The following is a 23,934-nucleotide window of genomic DNA, read 5'->3' as shown; positions in this document are numbered from 1 at the left end:
CTGGATGATGAAAGTAGCTGTAAATATCTTCCTAATGCCCTACGAGTTCTTATTTTTCTTGTCTCAAGAATAGCTCCTATCCCTTCGGACTGTTTTTGTTCTAAAAATAAAAAACCAAAGGAAACTGATATCCTATTAAAAAAAATTAAAGAACTAATTAAAAACAATAGTCACCTGCCAAAAATATGTTGAGGAACAACTGTGAGTGGAAGTTTTTGTTCTCATGAACTAAATTACTATAATAGTTAAGATAACTCACAGGTGCTTTAGTTGTTGTTTTTTTTTTTTTTTATCTAGAAATTGCTGGGGTGGGGACACAGCGGGGCAGGAAAAGGGATTTGCAGGAGAGTGAATTGATATTAATTCACTTCTTTGCCAAAGGTCACAAACAATGTGATAAAATACTAGTTTTGAAAAAGACCTTAAAACTCCTTTAATCCAATCAGCAGACCCTTCTAATAAAAATTTCTAAACGTCTTGGTCCAGTTAAGATTAGCACATAACCATATGTATATATATAGATAGATTAGCATATAACCATATATATATATATATATATATACACACACACACACACACACACACACACACCTGTGGAAAGTAATCGGGAGTGTGATATTTCGGCATCCACAGAGGTGCGTCTCTTTATGACCTACACCTGTGGGTACAATCTGCACCCAGAGGGGTTCCTGCTGTGAAGGATCAAAGTGAACCCAGCAACCCCTGCGGCTGGAGGCCCTGAAATAGGTCCATGCCTTCTCATGACTAGTTGGTTGGTTGACTGGTTGGTTAGTTGGTTTGATTGTGGGTTGGTTAGTTGGGGTTTCCTTGTTTTTTATTTACAATATTTGTGGGTTTGGGAGAAGTTGGAGAGAGATGGAGAGTGTTTATATAATTTTAATTCACACTGTGCCTAGCAGTGTCTTTTACACACATAAATTTAGTAGTTAATTAATACTGAAGATATCCTTGGTTAAAGCCACTTTGATCCTAAACTAGGCAACCATTTGAGGAAAAAAACACGCTTTCCTGTGTAGAATTCCCACCCTTACCCACCACACCTCCAGTTCACAAATGGATTTCAATGTTCAGGTTTAAATTCCAGTCCAGGTGGTTCCATAATATGGTGCCTTTTTAAAAACACACATTGCATTGCAATGTATATAGTATGATATCATTTTGGTTAAGAAAAATCTCTATATATGTATTTGTACGTTTGTTCGTGTGTGTATGAGCACAGAAAAATGTTAGAAAAACTCAAATGTGTTTATATTGGATACCTGAGGGAAATGGGAATGAAGGGAAAAAGAAAACAAACAAATAAATTGATTAAATAAATAAATAGAATTCCAGGGCCAGGTAATTGGAATGTCGAACCACAAATATCATTAATATATCAACCAAGTAAAATTCTGTCCCCAGGCTACTCAGATGTGGACCATCTGAGTGGACCGTCTAGGGAACGTGGCACTATTTCAACAATGCCAAATTGTTATGATTTTACCAAAGTAACCATGAAAGAAATAACAGTAGATTGAAATAGAGATTGCCATTCCAAAGAGTCAAAACTAGAATATCAATTTCATATCACTCAACTTAGTGGAAATATTTTAATGCTTCAGAATCAAAATAACAGAAAAGATTTAATACTTTAGGAATATGAAATAATCTTTAGTAGTAAAAGAATGTAATGGCTCTGGACCATTTAAACTTTTATATCACTCGGAGTAAGATTTCTAGAGAATGAAGTCCCTTGAACTTTGTTTTTTGTTATATGAGAAGTGGATCTCTTTTGTATTAATTAGACACATAAGATATGATCCCCTTTTCGAGGAAGATTTAATTACATTTTGAAAAAAGAAATCAGCTTCTTTATGACTCTTATGTTATATGGTAGCCTTTACAAGAACCTATTTGACACAGTGTCTTTTTGTGAATCAAAGGGAGATTAGTAAATATTTGCTACATTAGATATTATAAAAATAAAACAGCCTTTCAGTAAAAGACCACCTCCACAAAGGATTCTAAGCTTCCCTCCGTCCCCTCTCAGGTCACAAAGTCAGTAAGAGCTGCTTCTCATCAATTATTTGTCCCTTAAATCAGTGTGTCTTTGTCAACCCTTTAGAAGTAAAGTCCCAATCGACAATTCATAGCACACCCTGATGTTTTCAACCTAAGCTAGAACCACAGCAACGACTATGTTGACCATTTTATTTTACCAAAACACTTGGCAGTCTAAGATAACACTGATATGGTAGTATGCTATGGTGACCGGGTCCGGCCAACACCACCCATGTGTTTCACACGTGTCCTTGGGAAATGTCATCTTGTACCTCAAGTTTCCTTTAAAAAAAAAAAAAGAATCAATTTGTCATTTTCCTACCTCTCTGAGAGCTTAATCATTTCCCAAACTCACAAGGATTAGTCATAATTAAATAAGAGTAAATGAAGAAAAAAAATAAAAAGGCTTATCACAGTACTTAGAAACACAGTAGGCATTCAATTACTTGACTTGAATTAATATGTTAAATTAATTCTTGGAAAGCATTTGAGCTCTTTAAAGAAAGGAGCTAAAAGAATTAAAGTCAACATAATTTTCAAGAGAAGCATAGTTTATAATGTCTAATATACCATATCTGTTAAAAGGAATTTAAAGAAAAACTCAGAGTAAAGATTACAATGTAACAGGTACCTCAAACACAGCTACATAAAAATCGTGATGTTGGAATCATAAAATCGGAAAGGACCTTTGAGGGCATCCAGCCCAATCCCCAGACTGAGCCAGGAATGCTTTGCTGACTTCTGTGACACGTGTCTCCCACCTTGCCTGGACATAGGGAATGTTCATTGTATCTGTGAAGAACGCTTATAGTTCTTAATTCTCACAGACCCTATTTATATTCACATGAAAAATAGCCAGGGAATGATAAATCTGTCCCACTTATTCATTCTTAAATATTCAGAGAAGCAATGACCATCAACTAAAGACTGCCAGAAATTAAAGGCTCTGATCCCTAGAATTTTCACAAGTGAACAAGATACTGGGCAAACCAGTTTTGCCATGACTCTCTCATCATTTACATGCTAGACCTTTTTTTTTAAAACAATATTCTCTTTACTTGACATGGTTCCAGGATGCTTTCTGTTACCTGCTCCAAACCACACTTGTCCCCACTTCCTAAGCTTTCTTGGCAGAAATTAAATAAAAGCAAGTCTATGGTGAATAGTAATCATGTGGGATGGTATTTATCTTTCAATGCCCCTGAAGAATTGTAATAAAATAGCAAATCAGGACTGGGTGTATAAAATATCTATAACTGGTTTATGTTAAAAAAAACAAATGTTGTACACTTGAGTATCCTGAAGAGACCACCTACTTAAACGTAGATTTTAATCATTAGCATAAGACTCATTAAATACGGGTTCATCCTGAAGTTTTAATCCATGACCATTTTTCTCCCTTCTCCTTGCTCATAATTCTACACACCTGTGTCTACAATGTTAAGGAGGGCTCAGTAGAGTTCATCCTTATTATTCTTTTAATTCGAATGTAATTTTAAAAGCTAACCATTACTAATAGCTCATATTTCTTTAGCAGAGGAACAGTTTCATTTGGAAATCCCTGGGCCCAGTACAGGGGGAGAGAGAAGTCTCTGGTAGAGCCCAGAGTGACTGTCCTCTGAGTCTCAAACTTAATGTTTATCCCACTGTAGGTTTCATCGTCTCCAATGTGGTCACCAGTACGAAGAAACAGAACTGCCCCTCTACAAACTATCAATTAAAGGGAGTTTATTTCAATTGTCCTTCAAATCTGCTCAATCAATATACCTTCCTCTTCTACACCGAGTCTACACCACCTCCATCCCCAGCATTTACCCACACACCATTCTTTACAAGCTCACTTTTATCAAACTAAGAGTGAAATAAACTCCCTATTCCTAAGCAAATAATTATAATATAAATAGCAATTATTCATGCTGCTTCCCTTTTCACTGCCATTCCCTCAAGTTCCAAAACATGTTTTTTGTCCACAAACAGTATGTGACACGCAGGTGGTCACGACATCTCTCTTCCCAAGTGCCCCACAGCAGAATTCTAACGATTACTCCGTATTGCTACCCTGTTTGTTTTCTTTATAGAGTCCTCATCATTATTTAAGTGATTGAGAATGATACTCTCATTGAAATCAAAATAAATGCACAAACCTCCCAGTTAGATTTGATTTACTTAGCGTTTTAGAAATGAAATAATGTTTGCAAAAAAAAAAAAAAAAGTGGATGTGGTTTTTTGCCAAGTGATCTTTACTGAGTCGTTCATTTCTTTTTCCCTGGTATTAATTTCAACATTTCTTTTTCTTTTAGGGCGTGATTCTCAGTCACCAGACTCAGGTACAGAAAAGCTACTCTGAATAATCATTACATTTGTTCTGAGTTTTTCTTAACATATCCGTAGTCACACTGTTGACCTCGTAGTAAACTTCAATTGCATATCCAGTTATGTCTATTAAACTAAATTTAATATAAAAAGAAATCTTCAATTTTGGAAATAAAAATAAATTTTACCCCCCCAAAAATGTTAAAAGTGAATGTAGATATTTTTGTATCCAATTTGTTTTCCCTTAATAAAAGCTTGGAGATCTTACAATGATCGAAATCAAGAGACACTGAATGGAGATGCTACATATTCCTCTCTTGCAGCAAAAGGTTTTAGAAGCGTTCGACCAAACTTACAAGAAAAAAGATCACCAACTCAGGTAATCCAGCACGCTCTTGTCTACTGTGTTATTCTAAAGCATGTTATCAGACTACCACTTTAGAGCCTCTTCTCTAATAACATGTGCATATTTAGGTAATGTTTTATCTTCAATATGTTTTGCTTTTGTATTTGTATTCCTTGGCAACCATATATTTAAAACATAGAAGACAAGTTTTAAGTTCAAAACAGGCTTTGTGGGTTTTTATTTTTAATTCAGGTCATAAAGGTAGATCGTTTCCAACATAAGGTTTACAGTATTTTCTAATTCTTAAAATGCTGTCAGCTGATGCTTTGGATTTCAAAGTTATGAGGTCTGCAATATGTTATTTATTCCATAAACATGAGCTATGCAACTGTTTATTATATTAACTAAAAGAACTCTGTGTTGGAGATACTAGTAAAATTGTGCCCCAAACATGAAACGTGTTATCGAAACAATGTGACTAAATATACAGGACCTATATCTCGAAGTCTAAAAATATGCCAAGAAAACCCATATTCATTTTTAATATAATTTTCAAGAATATAGATGGAGACAAACTTCATAATGTATTCTCTATAAAAACTATTTTCTCCCAGAGAGCAGCTATTGATAATAAATTCAAATGCATTCTAAATGATCATTTAATCTAGCCAACAAAATGTGTAGAATAATAAGAATGTATGACATTGCTTTACTTTCTTTAAGGGTAAGGTTGACACTGGTTTCTATAATGACTAACTCTGACTTTCTCTCTGTTTTTCCTTCAACGTTATTTCTCTCTCCGGATGTTTTTGGCAATCCAGGCACCCTTTCCACCACCCAGAAAAGAGAGCTTTTGTAGCTCTTTGATAACCAATCACACAAAGGGTGACATTTTAGACCAGTTAGTAACTAACACACAAACTCCCTCCTGTACAAAGTACTTTACTAACAAAAAACCTCTTGAGGGAACTATGTATTCTAATGATGACTCCAACCAGACAATTGTATATTCAGAAGAATCTAACACAACTGTGTCGTATACACAAAAAATCACTAACCCACTACCAGCAGCAGCCAGCACAGGTCCCCTACCAAATGCTGATATCAGCACCCCTTTTCTACAAGAGGACTACATGCAAGATTCTCAGACTCGAAGAATTTCTACATTGAAACTAATCCATAACCAGGACCTAGGAAGTAGTGTCCACTTTAATACTCCACGGTTTTCCCAACCTGCAGAAGTCCCGTCATTTCTCAAAAGGCCTTGCTCACCACCCCCTAACCCAGTGCCTGAGATACACACAGCATCTCTTTCCATTCAGATAAATCCTGTTTCAGGACATGATCCTGAAAGCCACAAACAGCTACCTGAGCTTTCTCCAGAGACTACAAAGATACCTCTTCTGCAAGAGAGACAAAAATCTGCAGTTGCTGCGGCCTCTCAGTCCTCAGACTGCCGGGTGGTACATTACACTTTCCAATCTCTTCTTACAGGTGTTCAGTAGAGACCCTAACCCTTTTGGTTTGGGCTTCTTATATAACCTAATGCTTTGTAGCTTCAAGCAGGAAGGGAAAGGAGAAAGAAACCGTCTTCCTCATCTTCCTACTTAAAACCCCACTAAATTCATCAATAAACTTCTAGATATCTTTTAATTAAAAAAATAGTAATATATACCAATGTGTATATATGTATACATATATATGTATGTTTGTATATATGCAAACACACAGATCTTTTATCCAGGAATCATGTTCCAAAATTTCTTCCTTCTAAGTATTTATTAGAAGTCATTGATGGATTGGTTATCACTTAAGACTCTGCAAACCACTTCAGTGTTCAAAGTACTTTTAAGTTTTACAGAAATATTTTTTATGCCAGACCTCTGAGTGCCTAGATTTACTTTATTTACATATATAAATTCTCTTAAAATAATTAGCAGTTATAATTCACTTTGGCAGGAAACATGTATTTTAATTCAACCAGCATTTATTTCTTTGTAGCTCAATATTCATTTTCACTGAACCTTCATCTATTTCCACCTTTAAAAATTTATTTCAGAAAGTATATTCATCAATCTTTAATACCCAGACAGGAAGTAACTTTTTATTTCCCTATATGTAAAATTCTTTCATGGAATTGTTCTGCTGACATTTATTCATCATTTAGAAGAGAAATATGTTCCCCTTCGTGGTTTCTGCAAAATGGCATAGTGTTAAGAGCATAAGCTTTAGGGATAAATCGATTTCAGTTCAACTCCATCCCTTTCCCCACCTGTAAAGCAGAAACCTTAAGCTTAGATGATTAAAAAGACAAGTGGATGTTTTCACACTTCTACTAAAATATCTCCTTCATCAGCTAATTGTGATATGCAAAATTAATTCATTAGAGAAATTTCTTTGAATTAAGGTAATATCTTTTGAAGCCCCTATGAAATATGACAACAATAATTATAATAGCAACTAACAAACACTAAGAATTTATCATATGCTGGCACTGTTACAACTTATTCGTATTTATTAATAACTTCCACAATCCCATGAGGTAGGGAGCAAAATCAAAACACTACAGACAGGGCTCTGACAGTGTCAGAGAGCAAACTTAGTTTGTCCCAGGACGCCTGCCTCCAGGAAGCAGGGGTAGGACAAGTCAGAGCAAACACCACCACATTAACAACTCAGTTTACTCATCCAGCATAGTTTGGTTCTTCTCGATGGTTTTATTATGCTTGAAAACCTAAGTTTGATAAGTTTCTTTTTCCGTGTGTTTTGTCACTATCCATGCTGCCCAGAGATAGTTGATTTCATTACATAATTCCCAGAGAATCAGCGTGATCCACAAATTAAGATTTGAGATCCTCTCACTTTATTTCATTCAACAATTATTTATTGGGCATCTACTATGTGTCAAGTCTGATCTAGTCACAGAGCTGTATTTGAAACCATTGATAATTAAAATCTTGCCAGGGAGGGGCAAATATTAATAAAAACTCACATAAGTAGATTACCTACCTCGGAAGGAGTTTATATAAATAACTAAGCAATGCTAAGCAGGGATCTGGGGAGCAGAGTCCATGTTACTTAGATAGCAAAAGACTCCTCACTGAGAAGACAGAATAGCTTTGGAGGGTAAAGCCTGTTCCTGCTAGAGAGACAGCATCTAGTATTAAAGGCTTTAAAGCTGAAGTGTGCTGGGGCTGCTCAAGGAATAGCAAGGAAGCCAGTGGAAAGAAGAGGGAGAAAATGAGACGTAGGGTAAGCAGATGTGAAGACAGAGGTCACAGAGGCCAGATGACAGCAATCCCTGCAAGCTATTGCAGGATTTCAACTTCTATTCTCAATAAAAATGGGAGCCCTTGGGAGATTTTGAGCTCCCACAATGTGCTTTGACTCATCATCTAATTGAATCATTCTGGCCACTCAGTTGAGAACAACCTATATAGGACGGTAAGAAGGACAGTAGGCAAGGCAGTTAGGCGGCTCTTGCAACCATTTAAGTGACAGATGATGGTGGCTCGAAGCAGGGTGGAAGCAATGAAGGTGATGAGAAATTGGATTCTGGATGTATTTTGAAAATGGAGAGAAAAGGACTTCCTGACAGACTGACTGCATGTGGGACATGAGAGAAAGAGAAGATTGACTCCAAGGTGTTAAGCCTTTACAACTAAGAAGGATGGAATTTGCCATCCTTTGTCCATAGAGACAGGACAACTGTGGGTAGAGCAGGTTTGAAGAAAGATCAGAGGTTCCATTTGGGACATGATAAGTTTGAGGTGTCTATTAGATATCCACATGGAGAGGTCGAGTATGAAGTCTGATATAGAAGTCTGGCATTCAGGTGAAGGGTCTAAGTTGGAGATATAAGCCATCAGCCTATAGATGGTTTTGTAGCCAAGAGACTGAATGAGATCAGCAGGGCATGAGTACAGAGAAAACAGAAAGCCGGAGGACTGAGCCCAAGAGCATCGCCGTAATGAGAGGAGGAACCAGCAAAGGAGACTAAAAGGAGTGTCCGCTAAGGGAGGAGCAATCCAGGACCATATGGTGTCCTAAGAGCCCCACTGGGAAAGTGTGTGGAGAAGGGATGGTTAACTGCACAATACTGTTGATAGGGCAGGTGTGCCATGACCGTCTGACTTACCCTTGACTTTGTAGTGGGGCCAGAGACTTTCTCAGAATGGGCTTAAGAGAGACCAGGAAAAGAATAATTGGAAAGACATCCTTTCAAGGGGTGATTATTGTAGACCCTTTCATCCAGTTATTCCCCATCCCTGAGTCTCAGTCCTTCACCTGTAAAATGGGGATAATAATGGCATTCATCTCATAGCACTGCAGTGAGGCTTGAATAAGATACTGTATATAAGCAGTTTGGTGTGGAGCCTGCTACACAGTAATCCCTCAATATGTAGTAGTTGTTTTGTTTTGTTTTGTTTTTTTAAATAATATCCTTTTGGGGGTGCCTGAGTGGCTCAGTTGGTTAAGTATCCTACTCTCAATTTCAGCTCAGGTCACAATCTCAGATTCCTGAGATTGAGCCCCAGATGAGCTCAGCTCAGAGTCTCCTTAGGGTTCTCTCTCTCCCTCTACCTCCTGCCCCTGCTCGTTCTCTCTCAAATAAATAAAATGTTTTTAAAAATTAATATCCCTTTTCCAAACTCTGCATCTGTTTGGGAAAAGGAAATATATTGTTTTCAATGATACATTTTTTTATAAGTGGATTGAAGTTTATTTCACCTGACCTGCAGTTTGTTCCAAGATGACAATGTGCTGTCCTTTATAGCACTTTTTCAAAAGGGGGCCTAACATTATTGCAGTTTTGACTTTTTTTTTGGGGGGGGTAGTAAGAATATTTAACATGAGATCTGTCTACACTTTTAAAAAATTTTAAAGTGTACAACACTGTATCATTAACTACAGCCACAATGCTGTAGGGCAGATCTCCAGAACGTATTCATCTGGCATAACTGAACCTTTATACCTGCCGAACACCAACCCATCCTCCCACACCCACCCCTGTCCCTGGCAACCAGCATTCTACTGTCTGCTTCTCTGAGTTTGACTATTGTAGATACCTCATGTTGAGTGGGACCATGCAATATTTGTCCTTCCGTGACTGGCTTATTGCACTGAGCATAATGTCCTCAAGGTTCATCCACATGACAAGATTTCTTTCTTTCTTAAGACAGAATAGCATTCCACTGTATGTGTATACCACATTTTCTTTATCCGTTCATCTACCGATCCAAGGTGTTTCCACATCTTGCCTATTCTGATATATGTCACTTTTAAGTCTCATTTTCCATGTAAGGGCCTTTCACAATGGTGACCTTTTCATTTTAAATACTTACATTCCACATTCTGGCAAGAGCTCTCATTAAATGCTGAGGGCTATATGCTACACTCCATGAACCAACCCGACATAGGCTCTATTATAAACAAAAATTCTCTACACTGAAAAGTGAAAAGGGAACTTCAGTGTCCTGCAAGTTTCATTTACTTTTCTTGTTGTTGTTATTATTAAAGTCTGACCATTGGCTTAAGAGGAAAACAGCAACCTACTTTTAGGCATTTTGTTTCTCTCCGTATTTGATAACATACTGCTTTAAAAGCTTCATATGCTTAAGTTTTCTTCTTACGAAGTTATGAATAGAGAGAACACAAAATGAGGTGTGTTCCCCTTCTGTTACTGTGGGAACAGATATCCTGTTGCTAAAAATGTCACATTGTTCTTCAATGTCAGATAAGTGAAGGTCTAAACCAGAAGCTTTGAAAAGACAGCAAAAGCTCCACCCTAAACATTTTCCCTGGCATTTGTGAATGCTGTGCCCTTTGATTCGGGAAGATAAACTCGACCCTTCTATTGTGAAATAACGTAATCAATCATATGCCAAAGCCCTACTTTCACAGCTGCTGCCGCACATATGTTGGGGACTCAGAGGAGAATTTGTCTCATTGTCATGTAGAAGAAGAAAAGTCACCTCTTTTGCTCCATGGGGTCAAGACTGATAAGTTAAGGAAGGCAGAATCATGAATGAATGTCAGCAGCGTGGAATGATAGGAAAGGTGTAGAATATAGAGTAGGCTTTCTAGACCAAGCCCATCAATACCAGCCCAGATCACTCATGTATGCCGTCAGGCCGGCCAACCAATGTCCCACAACTTCTTCATTGGTCTGTTATGCTATTAGTTGATCAGGTCTCGGGCAATTTCTTCATCTGAGTAAATGTAGGTCATGTGAATATTTGAGTGATTCATCAGTAGAGCATATTTTGGAGCCCGATATGAATTTAGAAATCACCAAGTCTCTCCTCCACAGCACCTCCAAACCAATGAACGTGAGCGTCTTCTTGAATACGCTTAGGCATCGAGAGCTCAGTCACTTTAAGAGGCAGCTCTATAGGGCTCAAGCCATTCTCGGGTCTAATTATGAGGAAGTATTTTTAATACTGAGTCATAATCTGCCTTAACGTCTGCATATTCTTCCCATGGATCAAAAGAGATGAAATTCTCTCCTTTTCTGTATGAAAGTTTTCATATTTTTGTTCTCTCTACTCTGCTCTTTGCTTTGTGCAAAGAATTCCTGTGCCTTCTAAGGACTTCTAAGGACTTTAATGACTCATTTATTAAGAGCTATGACAACACACCAGACACTGGACTAAGTCCTTACATTTCCACACCTGATTTTCATGACCTTTAGGAGACGGTTTTATTAATGTCCACATTTTACACATGAGGAAGCTGAGGCCCAGGGAGGTAACAGGACCTGCCCCAGTCTGTCTGACTCCAGATCCATAGGTCAACCAGTAGTTCCACTGCCTCTGTTTTCTGATATAACTTGACTCTTGAACCCCATCTTCTGGCACCGTTCTTTACATATGACACCTTCCCATGATTCAAAATCACATTCTCCATCTGAGTACCACAGAGGACTTGAAATTATAGATATGTTTTGTTTGCTTGCTACTGAGTTCATTTTATTTTTAATTTGGCTGCCTTAAGGAGGAACATGCCTTCTCCATCCCACTATGGTCCCACCATTCCTTCTTATCTAATGCCTGGCCCTATCTGCACATTCTGGGCACATTCCTAGCCCAGGGTAGGCACTTGAGTTGGCCAGGCCTGCACACCAATACACCTTATCCACTGCTGACACTCAGCCTTCCTGAGTCTCCTTGCTCCTTAATCCCTCAAGGAGCCCAACCTAGAGTTAGTGATCTCTTTCATCAACAGCAGCCCCTCAGCATTCTGGGTTGAATTCATTTGGACCATGATGTTCAATGATAATCTGAATAACCAAATGCTCTCTCTTACAATATTAAGTGTCTTGGGGTTTAAGTGCTGTCCCTTTCTTTTGTAGAAACCAGGCAGCAACAAACCGGTGTTTCTAGCTCCTCCCTCCCTTACAGTAAACTGAAGAAAGTAAAAACGAACATATACCAATGAAAATTGGTGAACCTTGGCCTGTAGTCAAACACCTTAACCTTACATGTCTTGAAAGATGGAGACCCAAAACAACTAAGATGATTTTCTGCAGTCATTGGTCCATCTGCCACCAGTAGGAAAAAAAATTGCTCTTTCTTTAAGTTAATTTTTCCTACTCTAAGTAATCCAGATTAACAACATACTTCCTCTCCCCTTTTCAGGCTCTCGCTCCTACTCTTACCATATTTTCCTCAGAGAAACATGTATAATATGGTTTTCTCTCCTGCTATATCTGAGAGAGAATTTCATTAATGAGGAGATCAGGGTGAAAAACTAGTCTAAGACATCGTTTACATTTTTACGGCAGATATTTCAAAGCTTTTGTGTAGGTAGTCTATAGAGTTGATTTTTTTAGTCTTGTCTATAGCAATTTAAGTGTGATATGACTCACCAAGTGTTATTTCGTCTGTTACACACACATATATTAAGACTCAAAATTGTGAACATATCAGGAGACAGTGAGAGAAGTTCAAAAAGTGAACTCGTTCTGCACTCTCTTGGAAGAACCAATGAATGGATAAAGACCATTCCCACACACAGTGCTATACAACCAAACTGATCATATTACCCATGACAATGGTGGTGTTAGAGAGAACAGGCTTGGTGTTTGACATGTAGCAAATCTGAAAGGATACATACAGGGAAGCCAGTCCAGTGAGGGTTACAGTCATTAGATTTGCCTTCTAAATTTGAAGGGAAAAAAACTCCTTTGAGCATATAAGTCAAATCCATTGGCATGATTTATATTACTTAAAAAAAATTTTCACTTAGCATAAGCAAAACTAAAGAGACTCATGGAAAACTCTTTAGTGAAACTGCATTGTTATGAGAAATTCCATGGACGCTATCCTCACCCAAGATAGCTTTATACTTGATTGCATTTGGACCTCTAGCAAGATTCTAACATACTAAATTATAATTATTGTAGTTTCATAAAATTATAGTCTTACTTCATAATAATACAGTTTTACTTTATTATAAAAATTTACTAATAACATGGATTCATTCCTACTAGAATATTTTAAGTTCTAGCTAACTTGAAGATTTCTGTTAGTTAATTCTAGAGATTTTAAAACTGTATACAGTAAAAGAGTATCACTTTTAATGAGTGTGTTTAAACAACAACAATAATCTTATTAAATAAAAACAGAAAAAGGAAATCTGTCTTTTTACACAGGGTTGGAATTTCTTAGCTTGTTAGATTAAGAACATGCTTTCCAGTATCCACAAACCCCTTAAGTTTATGCAGAATTTTATGTATGAATTTGTGTATTTTTCCTAAGAGAAGAATCAATAGTTTCATCAGATTTTTTAAGGTAGCTATGACAAAGAGAAAGAAATATATTTGATTTTTTAAGTATTCAATTAAAAGTCTGAGAAAAATAATTATGACTTTTTATGAGATCAATAGCCTCTATGACATCAACTGTTATTAAAATCATAGCTGGCCAAGAACCCCAAATAATACCATTTAAACCTTTACTAGGCAAGATTTCTAAGTTTATACAGTTGTCTTTAATTCTTCCCCCCTCCCTGTATTAATGCCCTAGAATACGTCTGGCTATCTGTCTTACAACTGGCACCTCATCAAACACTCAAGAAAACCTCTCCTCTGACGGGGGAGGGGGGTAGGGAGGAGTTGAGAAAAAAAATTTTGTTTCAGAGTTTCCTTTACTCATGATGAGGCTGATGCTTATCGTCATATTTGACTGTGTGGAAAGACATCACAATGGCATGAAGGGATAGTTACAAAACCTGTCATGGGCCATCCACTCTCTTCCTTTCACAGACAACCCCTCCACCATGTTTAGCCTCTTAGGTCACACAGCCTTGGAGGTATTAAACCTTTTGTTTCTCCAGTTTCTTTCTCCTTTACCTGGACATAAAACCAACAGCAGCTCTAACCAACTGGGGTACCTTCTAACCGTCATCTGGGGCTGCTTTTTGTGTCCACTTCATGTTCACACACAGGTACCTCTATTTGTACTGCTCGGATACTTTAAAGTTCAATTCTCTTAGTATCTTACAGTGAAATCAAAAAAGAGATTCACTGAGTGGAAAGGAAACAAATTTCCCTTTCCACTTAATCACTTTTAGTTCATCATTCTTTAGATCTGTAAAGCAGGAAAAAAATGAGGCGACCTGTTTTACATCTGGGGGACAATTTCCAGGGTGGGGGAGGCAGTAAGGAGAAATCTGCTATAAGATTTTTCTATTGAAGGGAAACGAATTCTCCACGCAATAGACAACTTGATATTTTTGTTATCACAGGTACCAAACACAAAACTTCTGAGGGAAAAATTCCATTATGCCAGCACTCCCAAAGCTCCCGCCAAAATTACCACGGAGTGCCGTGTGAAAACTGGTCTTACTTTCAAAAACACTTACCGGCTTCATTTCTTCATGTTTCCGTGCTTGTTCTGTACTGTGTGCTGGCACCTAATCCCTTGAATGTGTTCCTTAAAGGCTTTGCAAATACAGCTGACGATAAGGCTGAATAAAGCCTTCTCGGCCACACTGCAAAAAGAGAAGTTTTTATTAACTGGATAATGTGTATCCGTTTTATTCTTCTCTCAAACTCAGCCTGGAAACCAGAACTTAGCTGCCAGTGTGCTGGAGGTAAATGCTTCACAGACACACAGACAAACCGCACCAGAAGCCTCTTCTTCACGCCTTACTTCTGTGGTGCTTTTTCACTGAACCACTTTACCCAACAGTGGCTCCGACTCGGTCACTGACGCCATCACCACCTGCTAACTGGGGGCTTCACAACTGCACAGACCCCTGACCCTCCCACACTGCTTTGTATAAACCCCTTCTCCTTGCTCCTGACCTCCTGACCCACAGCCATACCTCAGGCTCTCTCTACCGACTTGTCCTGCCCCTCTGGGGAGTCCTCCCCTGCCATCCCAGATGAGCTCAGGTGGCTGCCCATTCTGGAACCTTCCCCAGTCGTGGGTCAGAGGTCTGCAGTGACAGGTGGCATCCCCATAACCACCACTGCTGCCAGGCATGCAATCGTTCTTCCTCTCTTTGCCCCCATCGCTTTTCAAACAGATCTCCATGGGCCAAACACAAGGACTGATTGATTTCTTGTCCGCCATCTCGTTTTCCTGCCAAGCATTTTTATTCACATAGGTGTAAATTACTTCTAAACCAACTCCATACAGTCCGTCCAGAAAATCCTTTACAGTAATCCTCATAAGTCTACTTTGCGATGAAAAAGTCAACTGTACTCTCCTCACTCATTTTAAACTCCTCACGGTTGCTAGTTGTTCCAGCTAATGAGTTGTACGGTGATTTGCCGTGATAACATTTTTTATCTCAAAAAAAGTAATTACCTCAGAAATTTAGATAAGTGCACATATAATATGATGATGATTAGATTATAGGGAAAGTTTAAAAATTTTCAAAATTTGAACCCAGTCTTGAATCCTGGTAGGTAACAGTTTGCTTCTGAGATTCATATGAATGTGTCCTGTGGGAATAGTTTGTATATGCATGTTTCTCACATACACAACTGCTGACCGCATGATGCTAACTCGCTTCTCGCTCACTGACAGCTACCTCTTTTGAACCTCTGATTCATTACAGGGGTGAATGCTGTAAATACTCTTAGTCTACATGGCAGTAGTTTCGTCCTCTGATTTTTTGGAATTATTTTTCCTGAGCCGTTCTGGCATAGAAATGTGTGAATTCATTAATGGTTTTATATATCAATAATTTATTTTCCACTTAGAGCAATATAGAAATACTTCCTATACATATGACATCCTTTAAATATGTCTATATGACAAGCTGTCCCTAATAAATGATTCATGAATGACTAAAATGCTTTGAAGTCTTAAAGTGCAGATTTTCAATCACATATAATGGATAGATAATGGCTTCATTTTGAAAAGTACATAACTTTAGGCCAAAAAAAGAAAAAAGGAATGTTTTTCTAAAATTGATCTCATAGCGCAGTTTGAAATAAGCACAGTTAAAAACAAAATTTTAGTTGTGGAACATAGTTTTTATGTTGTGTCAAGGTCATAAACCTGAAAATTTCACTCATGGAGAAATATATGATAAGCCATATGTTTCTCAAGATTGCAATTATAGAAGGTAAAAGATGCTTTTTAGTATCTTTCTTAAATACTTAACAATACTTTAGATGGGGTTTCTTATTCATTCAATGGCTGGGTATAAAACTTTGCCGTGAAATGTTCCAGTTAGTGACTGGGCTAATGAAAAAAAACACCTCCCTTTCCAGAGCACACCCACCTGTCACTACAGCCGGGAGCTCAGCAGGCTGGGCCTCTCCTCATGCTCTCCCGTGTTTTCAATTGTTCTTCACTTTTATAACTTCAAAGAATGGTAGGACCTTTAGCCAAAGATACAGAACAGTGATAGTATATCAATTTATGTACCAACTGATTCAATTTGCTGTTTTCAAGACTTTTCAGGAGCCTGAGAAGCACACGTATAGAGTCCTGTGGGTACAACCAGAACTAACTGTAACTGAACTTAGTTTCAAGTGACAATTGAAATTGCACCTAGGTTCTCCAAGAGATGATTTTCCTAATAATTATTTCACTCTAACAATAAAGTCTTTTCTAAAAATTCTAAAGGTATTATTTCCTTAGTAAACTCCTAGTTGGTTTAACAGGATGAAAGCCTAAGTCTATTTGGAGTATTTTTTTTTTAACCCATAATCAATGTTACTGAAACCATCAAAATAGGATTCAAGGCAATTTTCCTAGGTTTAGTAACAAAGTAACGTGATGGGTTTTTTTTTTTTTTAAAGATTTTATTTATTTATGTGACAGAGAGACAGCCAGCGAGAGGGAACACAGCAGGGGAGTGGGAGAGGAAGAAGCAGGCTCCTAGCCGAGGAGCCCGGTGTGGGACTCGATCCCGGAACGCCGGGATCACGCCCTGAGCTGAAGGCAGACGCTTAACGACTGTGCTACCCAGGCGCCCCTGTGATGGTTTTTAATAAGAAGTCTCCTGCTTTTAACACTCGCTGTAATACCTTATAACAATAGGATTGGAATTGTATTTACAAAGAACAACCAAGATGATTTGGGCAACGTGGCAAAAATATTCTCAAATAATTCATCAAAGTTACAGACAGGCTCTGAAATGTTTTGGGTAGGCCCGCGCCTCACATGGTTTGAATGTCCAGTGCTCTTCAGGGAGCAGACCTATAAGATACGGTGGCTTCTGCCATGGGAGTGGTTTCTGGAATGGCTTAGAGAAGTACATAATCAGTAAGCACCATCATCACAATGAAATGTTGACTGACTGTAGGACGTCTGTGGTATGGCTATAAAACAGTGAAATTAGATTAACTCTTGGTCATTTCAAAACATCTGCTTTAAAGTGAAAAATCATGGAAATACGCGATTAATTGACTGCCTGCATTTCAGCCCTGTATTTTAAGAAGGTTAATCTGTTTTAAAATAAGTAGAAAAAGTTCACAAATGATGGTTCCTTACCTGTGTGCATATGTGTGTTTGTGTGTATTCAGCTGTAAGGTATTTTAACTAAGTGCTCTCACTGATGTTCTGTCTCATTCACATGCATCATGTATCTCCACCATACTGGGTGCTGTGTTGTGGAGAGAGAGGCCTCCTTAACAGTGGTGAGCCCAACCTCTGTGAACTCAGTTGATCCAATTCAATTGGAATATGTATTTATTGAATATCTACTATGTTATTAGCCCAGCACAGTAGCATATATATGACTTTCCAGCAAGTATCTTGAGATATCACTGGGGATATAAAATACTCAGATATAAAGCCATCAAAACAATAAATTACTAAGAAACTAAAAAGAGGCCCATAAAGTGCTAAATGAGATTGGAATAGGGAGAAGCCAGTAGTTTATCAGAAAAGCTTGACTCTTCTGGAATAGATTGCTTCATGATATATAAACCCAAACAGTTGTGTTCCTTATGTTATCACCTTGCCTAGAAACATCCATGCACTAGAGGATGGCCCTAAGTCTGAGAACAAATGTCCTTCTTCCTGTCCAAGAAGATTCGTTTCAAATCCCTCGAGCAGAGCAGTGTGACCCTGTCCTGACCACTCGTCATGACTATAAAAGCAAATTCACTCTCCACGTTTATTTTACACGGACTCCCACGGATGCTTTTGGCATCTCTGTTGGCAGAGTGGCATGGCCACCGGTCAGCTGCTTCTATTCTTCCTAATTACTTCCTGTGCCCTCTGACATATAAGACGGTGATTTCGGAAATAAAGGAAGATAGAGAGGACATTGAAAAAAATGTACCCCATCCCTCTAGACAACAGTTTTTCAAAGTAAATAAACATTTGACAGCTGATCACGATCTTGTGAGTGAAGTCTCTTATTGTCGTCTAAGGGAATGATGTTTACAGGGGACTGTGTGCTGTAACAGGATGTCTTTGCTCTTTTCTCAGAGCCAGATAACAGTGAATGGAAACTCTGGAGGTGCTGTGAGTCCAATGAGTTACTATCAAAGGCCGTTTTCCCCTTCGGCTTACTCTCTCCCGGGCTCGCTCAACTCAAGCATTATCATGCAGCATGGCCGCTCACTTGGTGAGTCATTTGATAGTTGTGATTTCCATGATGATTTCAATACAGCAAGTACAAACCACGTGGGAGAATGCTAGAGTAATTTTTCAAAAAGGAGGAAGAAACACTCAACACCCCACTATTTATTGACCCTGTCCTAGGGGAGAAATTAAGAGCAGAGGCTTCAACACCAGAGGACATAGGCATCCAGCTATCTCAAGATGATGGCTGCATCTGCCTCTAAGGCTATTAGATGTTTGGGGTTTTGGGGTAGAAAAAAAAAAGGTGGCCAGTTAGGCAGGAGAGTTCATACGACCAGAACATTCATGTAGCACATTTCCATGGATGGCAAATACCATCCATGTTCAAGACAGCCTGTTCTTTTGTGGAAAAACTTTCATTGTAGAAAATTGTCTTGGTATATGTAGAGAATTGTTTAACAGTTAAAACAGTCTAACAGGGGGACAGGCTGCCTCACCAAACAGTAAACAGTAAACCAGTGTCTCGCGAAGTAATAAACTGCTCTTCAAACTGACACCAGAAGACCATCGGTCAGGGATAGGAGTTCCTTTAAATAATGATCCCTGACTTTTATAAAGAGTTCTTAATGCTTTGGAAAATTAAGAATTTGGTGAAAGAGAGCGCTCCTCCAGGAAAAAAAAAATGAACATTTGAACATTCATAAACAATTGGAAGCCTATAATTTTTCACGGGGCTTGTGACCTCTTTGAAGCCTCCTGGATAAGAATTGTACTATATAATGACAAACATTTTTATGTGGCAAAATATATTAGGATTGTTTAGAAAATAACATAACTATTTCTTAATTTTTAAAAATGTTAAAAAAAAAACCACCCCAAGCACTAAAAATCAAACCAAATCAAACCATCTTCCAAATTCAAGCTGAGAAAGTATCCATGACACTGAACAACTAGAAGGCTTGCAGACAGCAGGGAGGAAGGTGGTGGAAAGTGAGCCAGCTACACACCTCTCAGAAAATCAGGAGAGGACCGATGTTCTGGCCACCACCAGCCAGCAATAGAAAGGAAGTAGAACACAGGGCTTTCACTCCCATTTCCTCTTTGACAGCAGGCAGCCCCTCATCTTCCCCAACACTGTTTGTTTGTTGAAAGACGTGATGCCATCAGCTTACCCAGGAACACTCAGCTTGTGCATTGTGGATCTCAACTTCTGTGGTCAACAAAACCTTGTAACACTTACATGGAGCCCTGAGACTCATTAAAGAAAAGTCTAAATATACTTGTGCCTTCTCTAATGCTGCTCCTGGGGATCATCTGTGAATCTCAGGATGATGTCCTTTTAGAGCATAAGAAAGTAGAATGCCCTTGTGCCAAGATGTTGCTCTTAAACGATCAGTCCATGGTGCAGGACTATGATGGGAGTCCATTATCCCTGGATTTTTTACAGAGCTATGCATTGTCACACATGTATAGTAAATCTACCAAGTTATTCTGGGCCATAATGTTTTCCCAAATAATTATTATCAGAGTCTGACTCTCTGTCCTCATTACCTCATTATCCCTTCCACCCCAAGAAACAAAATATATAAATACTTGAATACAGACAGGCTTTCATTTTAGAACATATCAATGGGTAGACTTATACATACTACGTGGAAAGAAATTCCCTCTATTAACACACTGAAACAGATTCCAGTCGGTCAGTGTTGAGACAGGTTCTGAGGAGAGTATACAAATCTATCCTTCCTCGGAAAAACTTTATATTGAGTTGAGGCCAAAAGGCTACAAAAATGAGAGTTAGTGGACCTATAAAAGAAAAATAAAAGGCTAAACTTGTATTATGTAAGCTATAAATCCATTGAATCTTGTGAACCGTATGTGAAGACAGAGTTAATACTGTTTGCTTGGGTTGGGATTTTGCACATATGAGGTGCTCAAAAAATATTTGTTCTTTAGGAGAAATACCACCATCATGGTTCCCAACGCAAATCCTTTTGGGGATTAAGTGGGAAATCAGAGTCAGATACCACATTTTGTCTTCATTTGGAGTTGCTTGGAAAACATACTGCTTTTACATACAATGGCACATGAGGCCATTCTTCATCAGAAAGGCATAGAAAATACTTTTCTGTTGCAAATGCAACTGAACATAACCATAATAATAGTGAGAGCAGTTATAAATGTTAGACTAGATTTTAGCTTATAGGGGTCCTCGCTGTACTTATCCCTATAATGATGAGTTAAATCTTCTTAAAAATCTTACTTATGAAGTTTTACATAAATTTGTTATAAAAACATGGTCATATCTTTTGAGATATATATATCTATATAAAATCAATTACTGCTACCCTGAAACATTAGAACTTTTTCATACCCATATAAAAAGAGACCTTTCTGAGTACCAGATCAGACAACCCATGTCAAGAATCATTCTTGCTCACCAAAATTTTGAAATTTATTGTAAAAAAGCAAGAAGTCATATTATCAATTGTACAAAATGAATGGTAATAATGTTGATCTTCATACATATCTGTGAACTAAGAGTAAGGGAAATATATAGTACATAAAGTCCTCTCTGTTTCTTAGGAAAATGTACTAAAAGTTAATAAACATGGCATGAAGATAGGAACATTAGAAATCGCATCTAATTTACATGCTTAGGGCAATTTTTATACTCGAGGGGCAAAAAAAGTGGGTTTTCATATTTTAAAGTAAAAGCAGGGGCGCCTGGGTAGCGCAGTCGTTAAAGCGTCTGCCTTCGGCTCAGGGCGTGATCCTGGCGGTCCGGGATCGAGCCCCACGTCAGGCTCCTCCACTATGAGCCTACTTCTTCCTCTCCCACTCCCCCTGCTCGTGTTCCCTCTCTCGCTGGCTGTCTCTCTGTCACATAAATAAATAAAATCTTTAAAAAAAAATAAATAAAGTAAAAGCAAAGATATTATGGCCATCGTGGCTACTTAAATAAAAATCAGTATCAATAATTTAAAATCATTTATTTAATCCAGAAGCCTTCGCATCTAAGTATATGTTTGGAGGTGAAGATTTCTTAATGTGATTTTTGGTTTTATTTTTACGAAATTGCTGCTGTATATTTGACAGTCACATCTTTTGTTCTCAGAGGATGTTTCAGCACTTTTACGTAATAGTAGCCAGCAATTTCACAAAAATAATTTCAACGTCTCAGGTTCCTGTCTCCTCATCTATGAAACCCAGCGCCTCCTCCCAACACACGAGAAGGATAAGACGAGGTCATACATGTACTTTCTTAACACAGTGGCTGCCACAAGGTCGCATGGTCTTTCAGCTAATGCTGTTCTTCCCCTCACCCTTCTTCAGAAAATGATGAGGACATTGTTATTGTTGTGTTGGGTACATACCCGCATATTAACAATAGACAGCTCGAATGTAAGCTAAGCAGGGTAAAAGAGAGAGTGATGGAAACATTCTACGTTATAGTTGGCGTCAGTATACAAGAGGTACCATCAAGTCACGATTCCTTGTGCATCCAACACGTTCTATCTCCCCACACTGTCTCTGCAGATTCTGCAGAGACGTATCCCCAGCACGCGCAGTCTCTCGACGGCACCATGGGCAGCTCCATACCACTGTACAGATCCTCAGAGGAAGAGAAGAGAGTGACGGTCATCAAAGCCCCGCACTACCCAGGGATCGGGCCGGTGGATGAATCCGGAATCCCCACAGCAATTAGAACGGTAGGAAATGCCAGGGTGTGCGTTGCTGCGGGGCTGGGCACAGACTCTACAAAGGATGGATTGTCGATGGCTTTGTGCATTCCGACGCTCTTATATAATGAGGATTGCCCTCTGTGCCATCTGAGTTCTCATGAATCTTATGCTGTGTGTGGCAGAGAAAGAGAAAAACAACTTGTCGATCGAAACTGATCACACACACAATCTGGTTTTGCATTTTAATTGAAAATCATGAAAATTGTGATCATGGGAAACAAGAAAAAAGGAATGTTTTGTTTTGTTTTACCTTTCTCCTAGCAGTGTTAGGGCAATAGAGAGAAAAGAGAAGGAAGGAGAAAATGTGAATTCTTTGGCTGCCTTGAATTCCCACGTGCATTGCAAATAAACCAGTGATTTGTTTCTTGAAATGGATGTGTGTTCACATCAGGAGATTGGGAGCTGTGAATTGGGCGTTGGGAGGTGAGATGATTGGAGGGAAGGGAGTTAATGTCATGCAAAGGAAAAACTGTGAAGAAAAATACGCATTTTAGCGTCCCTCTTCAGCTGTGCCTGCTGCGAGCCCTCAGGGATGATAAGTGAAAGTGTTTGGATTTTTTTTTTTTCAAGTCTCTAAACCCTGCCAAAGCATTGCTCAGTGTGTCAGGGCAGCCCCTTCTGGCAAAGCTCGGCAGCGGCAGACGCAGCTTAGAGCCGGGCAGGCAGCGGCTGGCTGACCAGTCTCCCTGCAGAAGAGGTTTGTGCTAAGCCAACAGAAGGAAGGCTCTGGGAACCAGGATGAGGGCAGCCTCACGTCTGCAGGTGAATTGGGGGGCTGTGCGAGAAGTGGGGGCAGGCTGAACACTCTGCCTGCAACACCCACGTACCTGATGGTTGGGGGTGGGGTGTTGCCAAGAGCTGCTTCCCTGGAATGCAAGCCCTGGGGGGCCAAAGACAAGAGTGGACAGAGGAAAAGAATGGGAAAGAGATCAGGGAAAAAGCAGAGGTAAGACTGCATTTCTCATGGGGGGATAACGCGTTCTGAGAGAAGAGTAGAAAACTGATTATTCCAAGCATCTGTATTAGAACCGAAAACTAGAAAGTCAGTCTGTAGAGCAGTTGCTGGGGTTGTAGACTAGCTAGATTCTGGGAACGCGGAATGTGGCTAATTATAAAATCCTACCAATCTATGTTGGAACTGACGATTGTCATATTTAAGTAACAGAAAAAGTTCGGGGATTGTGCCCAACAGTCCTATGACAGCTACATGTTTCTGGGGATGCCGTTTTGTCATTTGTCTGCCTTTTAAGATTTCTGACTCAAAATGGTTAAATTTGAAATCTTTTTTTCCAAATCATGTAGGGATGTAGTGTCAGACAGGAATGGTGTCAATGGCTTTGTTTCCTTGACCCTCAAGTCACAGTACATACACACAGTAGGAGAGCCCTGGTTCTGTGTTGTTACAGGTTTCTGTCTGAAAGGATTGTATCTGAGCTCTCTGGGAGTGTCTTTAACATGATAAATG

The 23,934-nt window shown here is 38.8% G+C and overlaps 1 protein-coding gene across 18 annotated transcripts in view; it reads left to right on the top strand.

Moving 5' to 3' along the window:
- Window positions 1-23,934, top strand: part of SORBS2 (sorbin and SH3 domain containing 2) — a 173,416-nt gene that overhangs the window by 86,137 nt on the left and 63,345 nt on the right. For 6 of the 18 annotated variants that reach the window (XM_087856537.1, XM_087856536.1, XM_087856539.1 and 3 more), the window contains 4 exons: window positions 4,362-4,388; window positions 4,698-4,753; window positions 18,628-18,766; window positions 22,264-22,436. In XM_087856537.1, coding sequence (XP_087712663.1) covers window positions 4,362-4,388; window positions 4,698-4,753; window positions 18,628-18,766; window positions 22,264-22,436 — 395 coding nt within the window. Of the gene's footprint in view, window positions 1-4,361; window positions 4,389-4,628; window positions 4,754-5,541; window positions 6,184-18,627; window positions 18,767-22,263; window positions 22,437-22,467; window positions 23,232-23,934 lie in introns of those variants that run through there. The other 12 variants (XM_087856535.1, XM_087856540.1, XM_045785765.2 and 9 more) reach the window with 6 other exon arrangements.

Source organism: Ursus americanus, chromosome 27 (assembly GCF_024610735.1).
Source record: "Ursus americanus isolate L20-20 chromosome 27, mUrsAme1.1.p, whole genome shotgun sequence".
NCBI classification, from domain to species: domain Eukaryota; kingdom Metazoa; phylum Chordata; class Mammalia; order Carnivora; family Ursidae; genus Ursus; species Ursus americanus.
The sequence above is the reverse complement of the archived record's forward strand: the minus strand, read 5'-3'. Positions and strand labels throughout refer to the sequence as shown.